General features: G+C 49.5%; 1 protein-coding gene across 2 annotated transcripts in view; it reads right to left on the bottom strand.

Moving 5' to 3' along the window:
- Positions 1 to 14,532, bottom strand: part of EPHB2 (EPH receptor B2) — a 218,579-nt gene that overhangs the window by 18,537 nt on the left and 185,510 nt on the right. The window contains exons 7-9 of one of the 2 annotated variants that reach the window (XM_070382850.1): positions 8,364 to 8,526; positions 5,569 to 5,677; positions 4,483 to 4,550 (exon numbers count right to left, since the gene is read on the bottom strand). In XM_070382850.1, the coding sequence (XP_070238951.1) occupies positions 4,483 to 4,550; positions 5,569 to 5,677; positions 8,364 to 8,526 (340 nt within the window). The remainder of the gene's footprint in view (positions 1 to 4,482; positions 4,551 to 5,568; positions 5,678 to 8,363; positions 8,527 to 14,532) is intronic. The other variant, XM_070382846.1, reaches the window with a different exon arrangement.

Here is a 14,532-nt window from a genome sequence, read left to right as displayed (position 1 = left end):
GTCAGCACTCATTCAGCATTTGCTGGACAATGGAAAACACGAGCCCATGAGGGTGACCTTGGGTTGGTCACACACATAGCCAGGCCTCAGCTTCCTTCTCTGTTCCAGCCACACAAGGTTGCTGGTGGATATGTGATCACGGGGCTGGCCGTGTTTTGAGAAAAAAACAAAACAACAAAATCCTGCTCAGATGCAGAGAGTAGGAGCATGAGCTTGAGAATGTGTTGATTTATGAACAACACGTTCTATTCTGGAGTCTGTTTTTAAAATAAATCCCCGCTGTCACCTGTTTTCCTTGCTACCGACTTGCTGCTCTAAACAGTGATGCTCCTGAATGCTCCAGGTGATGGAGCGTGTGAGCCTGTCTTACTCAGAAGGGTGTAGGGAGCACAGCGTGGCCAAGACTGTGTTTGTACCCCAGCGTTTGCCCCGCACAACTGTGGGACCTCTCTGTGCCCTGGTTTCCTTAAAGTGGGAAATGACCAGTGCTAAATGAGGAATACATGTTGAGCATTAAAGTAGCTCTTGGCCCATAGAACACAATATGTTTAGCTATATCTACCATCATGATTTTATTACTTGAGGAACAGGCTGGGCCGATGGAATTTATGAGTTTTATTTTTAACATACAGGTGGATTTTTATTTCTGTGTAGTTAAATTTGTCCACTTCTGTCTTATGATCCTTTCATTGCTTTTGTGCTTAGAAAGTGCTTTTCCCTCCACGTATCAATTAAATAGTTACCTAAATTGTCTTCTGGAAATTTTAATGGTTTAATCATTTTTACAGTGATGTCTAAAAATGATTTTTAAGCTCGGCAGAGTTTACTTCAAATTAAGTCTTACCCAGAGGGGCCTCCCAGATGGCGCAGTGGTAAAGAATCTGCTACCAGTGCAGGAGACGGAAGAGACACAGGTTTGATCCCCAGGTCGGGAAGATCCCCTAGAGCAGGAAACGGCTATCCACTCCAAAATTCTTGCTTGGAAAATTCCATGGGCAGAGGAGCCTGGTGGGCTACAGTTCATGGGGTTGCAGAGTCGGACACGACTGAGCAAAGCGTGTGTGCGCCTGCACACACACACACACACTCACACAGAGGCTTAATACCAAGAACTCCTTGACACTGCTCTTCATCGCACACTCCGTATCTAGTGCTGCAGCGAATCCATTGGTCTACTTTCAAAGTGTGTCAGAACCCACCGCCTTCCCACCACTTCCCTTGCTGCCACCCTGGTCCAGCCACCATCCTATCTTCCCTGGATTATCCCAACAGCCACCTCCCGGCCCCTGCTCCATCCCTGCCTGGCACCGCCCAGTCCATGTTCCACAGGGCAGTCAGAGAAGTCCTGTGAAAACTGTAACTCCGAGCCTGTCCGTCTTTGTCTCAGACCCTTCCAGAGGCGTCTCATTTCACTCAGAATAAAAACCAAGGCCCGGACTTCCCTGGTGGTCCAGTGACTAAGAATCCGCCTGCCATTGCAGGGGACATGAATTCGATTCCAGGCCCAGGAAGATTCCACATGCCCCAGGGCAAGTAAGCCCATGTGCCACAACTACTGAGCCGACGTGCTGCAACTCCTGAAGCCCTCGAGACCTAGAGCCCACACACCACAGCTGGGGAGTATCCCCCTCTCTTGGCAACTAAAGAAAGCCTGTGCACAGCAACAAAGACCCAGCACAGCATTCCCAAATTAACATTAAAAACACTGCTCTAACCCCTGCTTGGAGAATTCTGAGCATTACTTTGCTGGGGTGTGAGGTGAGTACAATTGTGCGGTAGTTTGAACATTCTTTGGCATTGCAAAATGAAGAAGCGAAGAAGAATTAAAGAGCCTCCTGATGAAAGAGAAAGAGGAGAGAGAAAAAGTCGGCTTAAAACTCAACATTCAGAAAACAAGATCACGGCATCTGGTCCCATCATTTCATGGCAAATAGATGGGGAAAAAATGGAAATGGTGAGAGACTTTACTTTTTTGGGCTCCAAAATCACTGCAGATGGTGACTGCAGCCATGAAATTAAAAGATGCTTGCTGCTTGGAAGAAAAGCTATGACCAACCTAGATAGCATATTAAAAGCAGACATTACTTTGTCAACAAAGGTCTGGCTAGTCAAGGCTATGGTTTTTCCAGTAGTCATGTATGGATGTGAGAGTTGGACTATAAAGAAAGCTGAGCAATGAAGAGACTTTTGAACTGTGGTGTTGGAGAAGACTCTTGAGAGTCCCTTGGACTGTAAGGAGATCCAACCAGTCCATCCTAAAGGAAATCAGTCCTGAATATTCATTGGAAGGACTGAGGCTGAAGCTGAAACTCCACTACTTTGGCCACCTGATGTGAAGAACTGATTCACTGGAAAAGACTCAGATGCTTGGAAAGATTGAAGGCAGGAGGAGAAGGGGACGACAGAGGATGAGATGGTTGGATGGCATCACCGACTCGATGGAGCAAGCTCTGAGCGTTGGTGATGGACAGGGAAGCCTGGTGTGCTGCAGTCCATGGAACTGCAAAGGGTCGGACACAACTGAGCGACTGAAATGAAACTGAACCCCTGCAGCTCTGAATCACCCTTTCCTATCTTGCCTTTTTCCCACAGCACTTTCATCTTCTGATGTACCATACACTTTGCTCATTTATTGCATGTATTTTAAAAATTTCCTAGGATTTTTTATTATATTCTTTTAAAAAATTGTGGCAAAATATGCGTAATATAAACTACACAATTTTAACCATTTCAAAACGTGCAGTTCAGTATTATTAAGTACAGTCATACTGATGTACAACCAATCTTCAAAATTCTTTTAATCTTGCAGAAAATGTAAGCCCTATTTTCTAAAGTTTATCAATATTTTGCACTTATTTTAAAAATACCTGTCACTTTTTAAAAATTGAAGTATAGTTGATTTACCATGCTGTGCCAATCTCTGCTGTACAGCCAAGTGACTCAGTTATACACATATATACATTCTTCGCCTGGCGTGCTGCAATTCATGGGGTCGCAAAGAGTCGGATACGACTGAACGACTGATCTGATCTGATCTGATACATTCTTTTTTTATATTCTTTTCCACTATGGTGTATCACAGCATATTGAGTATAGTTCCCTGCCCGATCCATGCTGCTGCTGCTGCTGCTAAGTCGCTTCAGTCGTGTCTGACTCTGTGCGACCCCATAGACGGCAGCCCACCAGGCTCCCCCGTCCCTGGGATTCTCCAGGCAAGAACACTGGAGTGGGTTGCCATTTCCTTCTCCAATGCATGAAAGTGAAAAGTGAAAGGGAAGTCGCTCAGTCGTGTCTGACTCATTTCGACCCCATGGACTTCAGCCTACCAGGCTCCTCCATCCATGGGATTTTCCAGGCAAGAGTACTGGAGTGGGTTGCCATTGCCTTCTCCACCCGATCCATGAGGACCTTGTTTATCCTTTCTAAATGTAATAGTTTTACTGTCCCTCCCACTAGAATGTAAGTTCCACCAGGGCAGGAATATGGGGTTTGTTTACTTGTGTGTCCCTAGCACCTGGAGCAGAGCCTGATGTACATAATGGGCCACAACAAATATGTGACAACTGAAGGGATGCGCAGATGACCCCCTCACTTGGGGACTATCTGAGAAGCTCTAGGGTACCCCACTGAGTACAGTTTGAGAGCCTATAGGGGACCCACTTGGAATTCCCATTTGCCAAGTGAGCCAAAGTGAGGATCCATATCTCCTCTCCCCCACACAGATTGTTGGTTCTGCCAAGATCAGACGGAGAGGAATCTACACTCTGTTGTTCTCTTTACTTGGTGCCCCCGGGAGGAGACATCTGCTCTGGGTGTGTCTGGCACATGTGCCCCCAGCCCTGGCCGAAGGTGGCATGGGACAGTGAAGGAAATGGGGGCATGGTGCAGGGGTTGGGAAGAGGCAGCCAAGGAGTCACTGAGCGGTACAAGAATGGGCCTCCCGGCTCCCTTCTCTCCCCTCCGTGGTCAGAGCCTGGGGTCCTCATCGTCTCACTCAGATCATGTACTGGGTTGGCCCAAAATTTCGTTTCCCATACCATCTTATGGAAAAACCCGAACGAACATTTTGGCATACCCGATATTTATTCTGCCAATCTGTCTGGTGCCTGCTGTGTGCTGGGCAGCCACCTGACACTGGGGAGGTGGTGGTGACTGTCAGACACGATTTCAGGTCCCCAAGTGCCCCCACTATAATGATGGAGGGACAGGGAGACGACCATCACCATGCAGCCAGGTGGGGGCGCTGTGCATCCAGGATAGAGTGGGGATAAAGGAAGGCTTCTCAGAGGGGTTTGTATATGATGAAGCCTGAGGGAGTGAGCTAGCCAGGGCAAGAGAGGGGAGAGTGCTCCAGGCAGAAGGAACAGCATGTTCATGTCTGACTGCAGCAAGGGAGGAGGAAGACAAAGGAGGCTGGAGAGGTTGCTGCGGAGCTGACAAGTGAAGGATCCCAGGGTGCCGGCCCCGCCGAGGTATACGTACTGTGGCCGCTGGTGTAGTGTTGCAGCTTATCTGTGTACTCCGAGTCAGCACGTTCAAACCCCCGTCTTCTGGAACAAGAGCAAAGGGCTGGAGCCACCTGGAGGCGCCCGGGGAGATGGGAGCCACAGCAGGTGATAGGCAGAGGGTGGGCAGGCCCTGGAAACCATCTCCTTGCCAGAGAATTCCCTGCCGGACCCTTGCCTAGCAGCCTCACCTTCCCTGGTTCCCTCTGCCCCAGCCCTTCCCACTTCTCCAACTTCAAGTCCAGGCTCACTGTTTCCCCTGTCCCCTCTCCAGCCAAGCCCCTTTCAAAGAGCAAAGGCATCTCCGGCTGTGGCCCCTGGTCCCAGAAACCCAGAGGCTTCTGTCCATCTGACCTTAAGACCTAGTCTACTCTAAAGTGGGAAGCTCTTGGGACTTCCCTGGTGGTCCAGTGGTTAGAACTCTGCCCTTCCACCTGCAGGGGGCACAGGTTCCATCCCTGGTTGGGGAATAAGATCCTGCAGGCCGTGCAGTATGGCCAAAAATAAATAAAGTAGAAAGCTCTAAGGAAGAAGGGACAGTCTCTGCATTAAGTCCAGCAGAAGTCCAGGAGCCAGTCCCACTGCTTGCCTTCTCACGTGCTGTGCCAGTCCCTTGGATGCCAGACACCTGGCCCTGTCTGTGTCCCCTCTCTTTCCAGCTACCTCAGCCAGCTGAGCTCCTCAGCTTGCTTCTGGCCCTGTTCACGGAGGGGCTTTTGCTAGAGCAGAAAGTGGGGCGATCTGTATTCCCCTTCACTGTCCTCTGGCTTCCTGCATCATGCAGTCTTTCCTCCCCACTGTTCGGAGCTGTCCCTTTGCGCTGAAGTATTAGCGTCTCAGTGAGCCACCTCCGTGGAGCGCGGACTTGTCCAGGGCAACACCTGACCAAAGGGATGGACTGCCAACTGTGGCCGTTTAGGCGGTGGGAGGCCACTTGGGGGTCTCTGGGCCTCCCCGAGCCCCTCCTGCCCTCTCTGATCATAGACCCTGTTCAGGGATGGCAGAATGGATGGGCAGCCCTCTCGGAACCCAGGCCTGGTCCAGGCAGGGGGACACCACCCACCTGTTACACACGATGGCGATGACAACCACGGCAATGAGGAAGACCAGGCCGGCCGCCGAGGAGCCAATGATGAGTGGCAGCTTCTCCTGGATGCTTGTCTGGTACTCGGCTGGAGAGGAAGCACAGCGCACTGTTCTCAGCCTGGCTCGGGGGTCACAACCCCCTGCATCCCCACTGCCCTGGGTCTCCTGGGATCCCTAGACTCTCTGCCACTCCAGACAGAGCCTCAGGTGGAGAACTGGCTGTTAGTCCCTCACAAGTAACCTCGGACAAATCCATGAACTGCTCTGGCACTCAGCTTCTCATCTATAAAATGGGCATAATAATGCCTACATCTCAATGTAGATATGAAAATCAATAAGGAGATCCAACCAGTCCATCCTAAAGGAAATCAGTCCTGAATATTCATTGGAAGGACTGATGCTGAAGCTGAAACTCCAATACTTTGGCCATCTGAGAAGAACAGACTCATTGGAAAAGACCCTGATGCTGGGAAAGATCGAAGGCAGGAGGAAAAGGGGATGACAGAGGATGAGATGGACATAAGTTTGAGTGAACTCCAGGAGTTGGTGATGGACAGGGAGGCCGGGCGTGCTGCAGTCTATGGGGTCGCAGTCGGACACAACTGAGCGACTGAACTGAACTGAATAATAATAAACTGACACATATACAGAGGCAGGTCAAAACACAGACTCTCAAGCCAAACTCCTTGGGTTTCAGTCCCAGTGGTGCTATTTACTGTCTGTGTGATCTCTGGTAAAGTGACTTATCTCTGTGGCTCAGTTTCCTCATTTGTAAAGTGGGGAGGATAATAGTTCCCATCATAGAATTTTTGTGTAAAACACTTAGAGTGGGACTTCCCTGGTGGGCCAGCGGTTAACAATGTGCCTGCCAATGCAGGGGACATGGGTTTGATCCCTGGTGTGGGAAGATCCCACATGCCACGGGCCAGCTAAGCCCGTGCACCACCACTGCTGAGCCTGCACACTCTAGAGATGGTGCTCCGCAACTAGAGAAGCCACTGCAGTGAGAAGCCCACACACAGCAATGAAGAGTAGCCACCAGCTCGCTGCAACTAGAGAAATCCCGAATGCACCAACAAAGACCCAGCCCCAAATAAATAAATACATTAAAAAAAGCCCGCTTAGAGTAACTTGTAGCACATAGTAAGTACTCAGCACATATTAACTATTATTGTTTTTAAGTGTTTTAAGAGCCTATCATGGGTAGGTATGTACCTTGTGTGATTCTCAGAACAGTTCTATGCTGTACTACATGTAATTATCCCATTTATCAGATCAGAAAACTGAGGCTCAGCAAAATCATGTCTTGCCTAAGTTTACACAGTTAGACAGTGGCCAGTGCCAACATTTGAACCCAGGTCTGTTCAACCCAAGGCCACGGGCTTAAGCGAGATAATGTGTAAAATGCACTCAGCATTGGTCCCGGCTCTTGGAAACCCCTCAGTGCATTGTCAACGGCATCAAGATCTTCATTATTTAACACTTTATTTTTATTACTCCTCATTGCCTCCCAGGCAGGAGCTTGCTGAAGTCAAGGACTAGGTCATTTCTGCATCCTTAGCACAAGCACATATTTGTTGAGTTAATAAGGATCTTGGGACAGTCCCCCAGTCCCCAGGTCAGCGACCCTCAACCAACATACAAGAGGACCTAGAGAGGTGAAAAAGTCTGGCCATGAGGAAGGGGGATTGCACAGAGGAGCTGAGTACTAGAGGTGACGGTGGAGCTATAAGGGAGGACTTTTGTGGTAAGACAAGAATTCAGGGGTCCAGGAGCCCCCTGAAACGTTTAACTCGGCACAGGCTGAGGCCTATGTCCAGGGGTTGAAGCAGATGCTAAGGAGGGATGCTGCAGTCTGCTCATAAATATTCTGCTCTGGAGTTTGGCTGGTGGGGAAAAGACCCCCAGACTCACAGCAATGACAACTATGACCTTAACTCTATTTTGGTGAGCACTAACCATGTGAGGCCTAATGCCAACCCTGTGCTAGCACCTGTACATTTACCCTCTTCCTGACACTAGTTTCATGATGATGCTGATAATGAGTTAGCTCTTATCATCCCCATTTATAAATGGGAAAACTGAGGCTCAGAGAGGTCAGATGAGTCACTCAGGACCACACAGCTAGAGCTCAATCAGCACTGTAACTTCCATCTGTCAGGCATTAGAGCCTGCATTCTTTAACTATGCGGCTTCTCAAAGATTACTGGAGCAGGAAGGGTGTTTAGAGACCATGTGGTCCCAGACTCGGAGACACAAAGCACATGGGCTGCAACTTCCCGCTCTCTTGCCCAAGGAAGACATTACTAATGCATCCCAGCACTTCTCCCTGTTGAGTGCAGATGTCGCTTCAGAATGCTTCTCAATCCGACTGCATGTCATTGGAGTGATGTATGGATAAGATACGTTTGCTCCCTCAGATGCAATATAACACTTTGATTTTTATAGATGAGAAGAAACTGGACCAGGGAATGGAAGTGGCTTGCTCAGAGTAGCTTTGCAAGTTGAGGCTGGGCTCCCAAGGGTCCTGGGAAAGGACATGATGGTCACGGAGGAGTCCATATCCTTTCTGGGCCACAGAAACAATGCCTGCATATGTGGCTGTGCAGTTGGTATAGTGCATGAGGGTTCTCACCCAGGTTGGAGGGAGAATGACATCTAGAAGGGGGGAGGGAGCCTCTGCTAATTCGCACAAAGGCACTTTATAGACACGGCGGCCCTTGTTCTGTCTGCAGAGTCAAGGCCGTCCTCCTGCGCTCTGGCCCCGCTTACCTTCGGTCATGGTCTGGAAATACATCTTGCCACTGTAGCGCCCGTAGCCTGCCACGGTGCGTGCCCGCACCTGGAAGACATAGATGGCGCCGGCTTTGAGGCCCTGCACAGTGACCGTGTTGGTGGGGCTTTTTATGGCTGTGGCGTTGTACTCACTCAGCTCCTGCCGAGGAACAGAGAAAACAGTTAGTGAGGCTGTGCCCAGAGTCCACCACCTCCTCCTGCCACTTGGGGGCAGGTCTGGCTACTGGACAAATTCTGTGGTTCCATAGTCTTCGCTCCTTCCCTATAACAGAATGACATACCCACATCTTTGGCATATGGTTTGCAACACTTCCCACAAAAGAAGGCAGAAGGTATTTCTTTGCCTCACAGATGGCGAGTTTGCTCCTGTGACTTGGTTTGGCTGCTGGAATATGCTAGAGGACGTAATGTAAGTAGAGGCTTTACAGGCACTTGTTGATTTGACTCGGTCTCCTGGGCTTCTGCCATCTGTCATGGTGAGGCTTAACTTGGGTAACCACTGCTTCCAGAAGGGGAAATGTGTGAAGAAATCCTTGACCTAACTCCTAGGCTGAAACAGCACCACCTCACTTGACCCAAAGACAAAAACTTATGAGCAGGAAAAACAGCCACTTCTCATAAGCCTCTGGATTGTTGGAACTGTTTGTTCCGCAGCATCATACCAATAATAGCTGACTAATACACACAGACTGAGTGACCACTGTGTGCAGACCCTGAAGACGAGGCTGTGAGTTCTTAGAGACAGCAGGGAGAGGGTCCACCTTATTCACATCTGCATCCCCCTCTTTGCCCCATGCCTCAATGGATTAAGTGGAAGGACCCCCATTCAGCCTCAGCATATTTGAGTAAGGCAAGAATTAAGACCCAGAAAGGGGAAATGATGCTCAAGGTCACATATATCAGTTGGTGGCTGCCTTAGGAGTTAAAACCAGGTTCCTGCATGGAACCACCTCACATACGCATGCCTTTGGATACCCAGGACCTGATGTTCCCTCCTTTGAGAGATGCAGAATGCAAATTCTGATCTGAGCACTGCCCAGGGTGACCCGAGGAGTCTGGGACTAGACAAAGACCTGGCTGGCGCACTGAGAATGGAGGAGTGCTTGAGTTGAGGCAGATGTTTACCAGCCTCCATGGTGCTTGTTCAGGTATCTGTCAGCTACCCAGAAAACCCTCCCCACATACCCTCTTTGCGCTAGACCCTGAGTTGAGCACTAGGGGCCCCCAGTGGGTAAAACACAAGCCCTAGCCTCCTTGGGGAGCTCAGTTTAGTAAAACAAATGGTGTGGAGGTCTTAACACTTGGAGGATCATGAGCCTCTTTGAGAAACTAATGAAAAGCTATGAACCTTTATGTAGAAAAATGTGTGCCTGAGTGTACATGTCAGGCATGTATATGTCTGGGTACACAGAGCCCTTGAAAACTCTCATGCAACAAATTCAGTGTGGGCAATGTTATTATAGATAATAATTGTAACTACTATCCTATTATGTAATTATACAACTACACTGTAATTACAGCGTTATTATCGTATAGAGGTTAAAACAATAAACTGGAGCCAGACTTTCTGGGTTCAAATCCTGACTCTATGACTTTTGTGATCTTGGGCAAGTTTCTCAACTTCTCTCTGCCTCCTTTACTTCATCTGTATTATGGGGAGGATAATAATAATAGCTACCTCAAAGGATTGTTTAGAGAAAAAAATGAATTGATATGTATGAAAGGCTTACACGGGTGGGGTAAGCACAGTGAGCCCAAGGGCATGTGACCTGGCCTGGATTGGGGATAGCAGATGAAGCCATGGAAAGTGTCTTGACGAGTGGAGGGAACTGAAATGGAATCTTAATAAATACAAGTCACCCAGGCAAAGAAGGGGAGGGTGGTCCTGGAAAGGAGCAGTAGGTACAAAGGCAAGGAGGTACGAAAAAGCTTGGGATGTGGGGGCAGCAGCAGATAGGAAGTCTCTTTACCCGTGCCAGATTGCCTGCACCCACCTCCAGGAAGCCTCCTTGATTTCCCAGCCAGATGTATCTCCCTCCTCTGAGCCCTGGAACACTTGCTATTGGTACCATAGGAGGGGGTTTCTTCCATGTTCCGTTGCCCTGGGCCCAGGCTTATGTCTCTCCCTCGACAGTAAGCTCCAGAGGGAAGGGGCTGTATTTTGTTCCCCTGGACCAGGCACAGGGGCCTGAATTCAGAGTCCTTCCCCAATTCTAGACTTTCCATGACTCGGCTTTTGCTGGTCTCTCCTGCCACATCCCCTGGGTCCTCTAGGCTCCAGACATATGTAGCTGCTTCCCCTTTCCCCGCTGGGGTTGCCAGATTTAGAAAAACAAAACAAAATAGAATGCTCAGCTAAATCTGGATTTCAGCTGAACAATGACTAATTTTTAGTAAAGCATGTCCTGTGCATTCTTTGAGGTATACTGAAACGTTAAAAGAAAATTCAAATGTAACCTGGTGTCCTGTATTTTATTTGCCAATCTGACCTTCCCTGGACACTCTGAGCCTTTGCAAGTGCTGTTGCCCATCTGAACTATGCTTTCCTCATTTGTCTGGCAGTTCTCTTACTTATCATTCAAGACTCAACACAGTTACTACCTTGGCTGGGGAAAGTGGAAGTGAAAGTCTCTCAGTCTTGTCTGACTCTTTGCTACCCCATGGACTGTGTCCACGGAATTCTCCAGGCCAGAATACTGGAGTAGGTAGCCTTTTCCTTCTCCAGGGGATTGTCCCAACCCAGAGATCGAACCCAGGTCTCCTGCATCGTGGGCAGATTCTTTACCAGCTGAGCCATAAGGGAAGCCCAAGAATACCGGAGTGGGTAGCCTATTTCTTCTCCAGGGGATCTTTCTGACTCAGGAATTGAACCGGGGTCTCCTGCATTGCAGGTGGATTCTTTACCAACTGAGCTATCAAGGAAACCTGGGAGCCCTCCCAAATGTCCCAGTCAGAGACTGCAGGTCCATTGTCTCCTCTCCTACCCATCGTTCTGATATAAATGTGTCTTCTCTAAAGCCTGTGGGATCTCTGGGGCAGAGAGCTTGTCTGGCTTATCTCTGGGACCCTCAGGCTGGGCACACAGTAGGTGCTCACTAACTACTGACATAATGAATGAATGAATATTAATTAAACCGTTAAGACTATTCATTTGTGAAATCTAGGGAGCAGTACCAGATTTGGCCAGTAGGTGCCGTTGTCCAACATGGGATGGGCTCAGGCTAGGAAAAGGGGCTTGGATTCTGCATACTAGGTGGGTCCCCCACTTAAGAGAGGCTAGAAGTTTTTGATTATATGAGGTAGATGGAGGGAACTGCTAGAGGCACAGTTGCCTTGGGAAGCTGAGGCACTAACCTGAGTGGATCCCTTCTCTAAAACCAGACACAGGACTGAGCAGGGGATTGGTATGTTTGTTAGTTGTTCATTTGTGTCTGACTCTTTGCAACTCCATGGACTGTAGCCCACTAGGCTCCTCTGTCCCTGGAATTTCACAGCAAGAATACTGGAGTGGGTTGCCATTTCCCCCTCCAGAGGATCTTCCCGACCTAGGGATCCATCCCGGGCCTCCTGCATTGCAGACAGAGTCTTTACTGTCTGAGCCATGCAGGGGACTGGAAGTCTTTTCAGATGCCAGTTCTTAAATTGCTTTGCATTATAATCTTGGGGAAAACCCTTCACTTCTCTGAACCCCTGTTTGCTATTCCGGAAAATGGAGCAATAAATGCCAATTTTTCAGGGTTGTTGTGAAGATAAAATTTGATCAGGCAGTGCTTGGCACACTGGAGATACTGTCTAGAGCCATCAATTTCCTCCCCTCTCCCCACTCTCTTTTCTCTCTCTCTTTGAAGTTCCATTATCTGAATAAAGATTAAGCAACGATGGATTATGGGAAGAAATTTAGTATGAAATTCACTAGCGCGTAGTTTGAGGCCTTACACAGTGGACCAATGAGGCACGGGTACATTTATTAAGCCCTCCCAGTCTCAGCGTTCTCACCTCTAAAGTGGAATAACACCACCATATACTATACAGAGTGGCTGTGGAAGTTTAATAGGAAAAAATGGGCAAAGCTTTTAGCATAGACAAGCCTATGGTCTTTCCGGTAGTCATGTACGGATGCAAGAGTTAGATCATAAAGAATGCAGAGTGCCGAAGAATCGATGCTTTCTAACTGTGGTGCTGGAGAAGACTCTTGAGAGTCACTTGGACAGAAAGGAGATCAAAACAGTCAATCTTAAAGGAAATCAACCCTGAATACTCATTGGAAGGACTGACACTGAAGCTGAAGTTCCAATACTTTGCCCACCTGATGCAAAGAACCGACTCATTGGAAAAGACCCTGATTGCTGGCAAAGATTGAGGGCGGGAGGAGAAGAGGGTGACAGAGGATGAGACGGTTGGATGACATCACTGATTCAGCGGACATGAACTTGGGACAGAGAAGCCTGGCATGCTGTAGTCGACGGGGTCGGAAAGAGTTGGCCACAACTTGGCAACGGAACAACAACCACTAACACATGAAAGAGTGAACGGAGGCTACCGCCATCATGGTTATCATCGACACGTTAAAGAATAAGCCTTCACCAATGTTCATTAAATGAATGAGTGCATGCAAAGGTGAGTGAGTGAACAAGCGTCTCCATGCCGCTACTGCTCCAGGTACACTCGGCAACAACCTGAGAGCATCCTGGCCTTTCATGCTTCACCCCCTCCTCCCCCAACCTTTGCTCGCTCTCTCTGGAATATCCTTCCCTTCCACTTCTGCCAAGTAGAAGTTTCTGTTGAAGAAACACATAAATTGATGTGGCCTACCCAGGCCCATCCGCCTCACAAATGAGTCTTCTTGAGCTCTTGGGGGAGCCGAGGGGAGTGTAAACCTGTGTGCTTTGGGGCGGCTGCCAAAGGAGGCCACCTCCCCTGGGACGCCGGAGCCGATGGGAGCGGCCCGCCCCGGTCTGGCTAACGCCATTCGTCAGCGGCATCCAGAAGCCTTCCCGCGAAGCGGTTGTCAGCTCCGGGCTCCGGGCAGACTGGGAAATCCCCGTGGAGCTGGGGAAAGGCCAAGCGAGAACCCGCTCCAACAGAGCCCTTTCTGAAGAAGGCCGGGGGGAGGGGAAAGGCTGGGGGGTGGGGCCCACACGGGACGGCAGGGCTCGGTTCGGACTTCCGTACTTGGGAGGAAGAAATCGATGGCAGGCACCAGGAGGACTCTGAAGTGCTGGTGAGAGCCGGCTTACCTAGAAATAAATCCCGAACCACCCCCGCCCCTCCCGCCCCCAGCAGCCTGGCCGCGCCTCCCCTAGTGGGGCTGATTCGGGAAGGCAGAGGTGGTGCGGGGATGTCACAGCCCTACCTGAGGGCTCAGGGGCAGAAACCCCTCTTGATTCTCCTTCTATCCCTCTGCTGGTGTCTCCTCTGAGACGTTCATCTACAACTTTTTCTTTCTCTCCTTAAACCCTGCCATTCTCCTGGATCCTAACCTTTCACTTTTTTGTGTCCTCTGCACACTTGGCTGCACACTTGTGTGTCCTTGACTACACCTCCCTACCCCTGGCAAAGAATTCTCCTGCCAATGCAGGAGACGCAAGAGATGCGGATTCAACCCCTGGGTTGGGAAGATCCCTGGAGGAGGAAATGGCAACTAGCTTCAGTATTCTTGCCTGGAGAATCCCATGGACAGAGGAGCCTGGCAGGCTACAGTTCATGGAGTCGTAAAGGGTCAGACAAGACTGAGCAACCAAGCACATATACCCCTGGCAAGTACCGAACCTATACCTGCAAATCACAAACCCTGCATCTGTCCCCAGGAAAAGGCACCACCGTCCACCAGGAGTCCTCCTTCACGCTTCCCTGGTCCTCTGAGCTCCGAAATACTGGTTGAATTGGTCAGCTCCTCACATCTCTGCTGCCAGCCCTCCAACTCCACAGCACGCTCATCTCCCACTTGGTATCCCATGAGAGGCCTGTGCTGGGTCTACCTGTGTCCCTGGGACCCCCTTGCAGTCTATTCTCCATGTGGCAAGTTATAGGAATCTTTAAAGCAATATGAATCAGATCACATCATTCCAAAATCTCCTGATGGCTTCCTATCAGACTCTATCAAATTGAATCCAGACCCTAAAGGCCTGGAAGACCCACCACAACC

The sequence above is a fragment of the Bos mutus genome, chromosome 2, assembly GCF_027580195.1.
Source record: "Bos mutus isolate GX-2022 chromosome 2, NWIPB_WYAK_1.1, whole genome shotgun sequence".
NCBI lineage: Eukaryota > Metazoa > Chordata > Mammalia > Artiodactyla > Bovidae > Bos > Bos mutus.
Note: the sequence above shows the minus strand (reverse complement) of the source record. Positions and strands in the feature narration are given on the sequence as shown.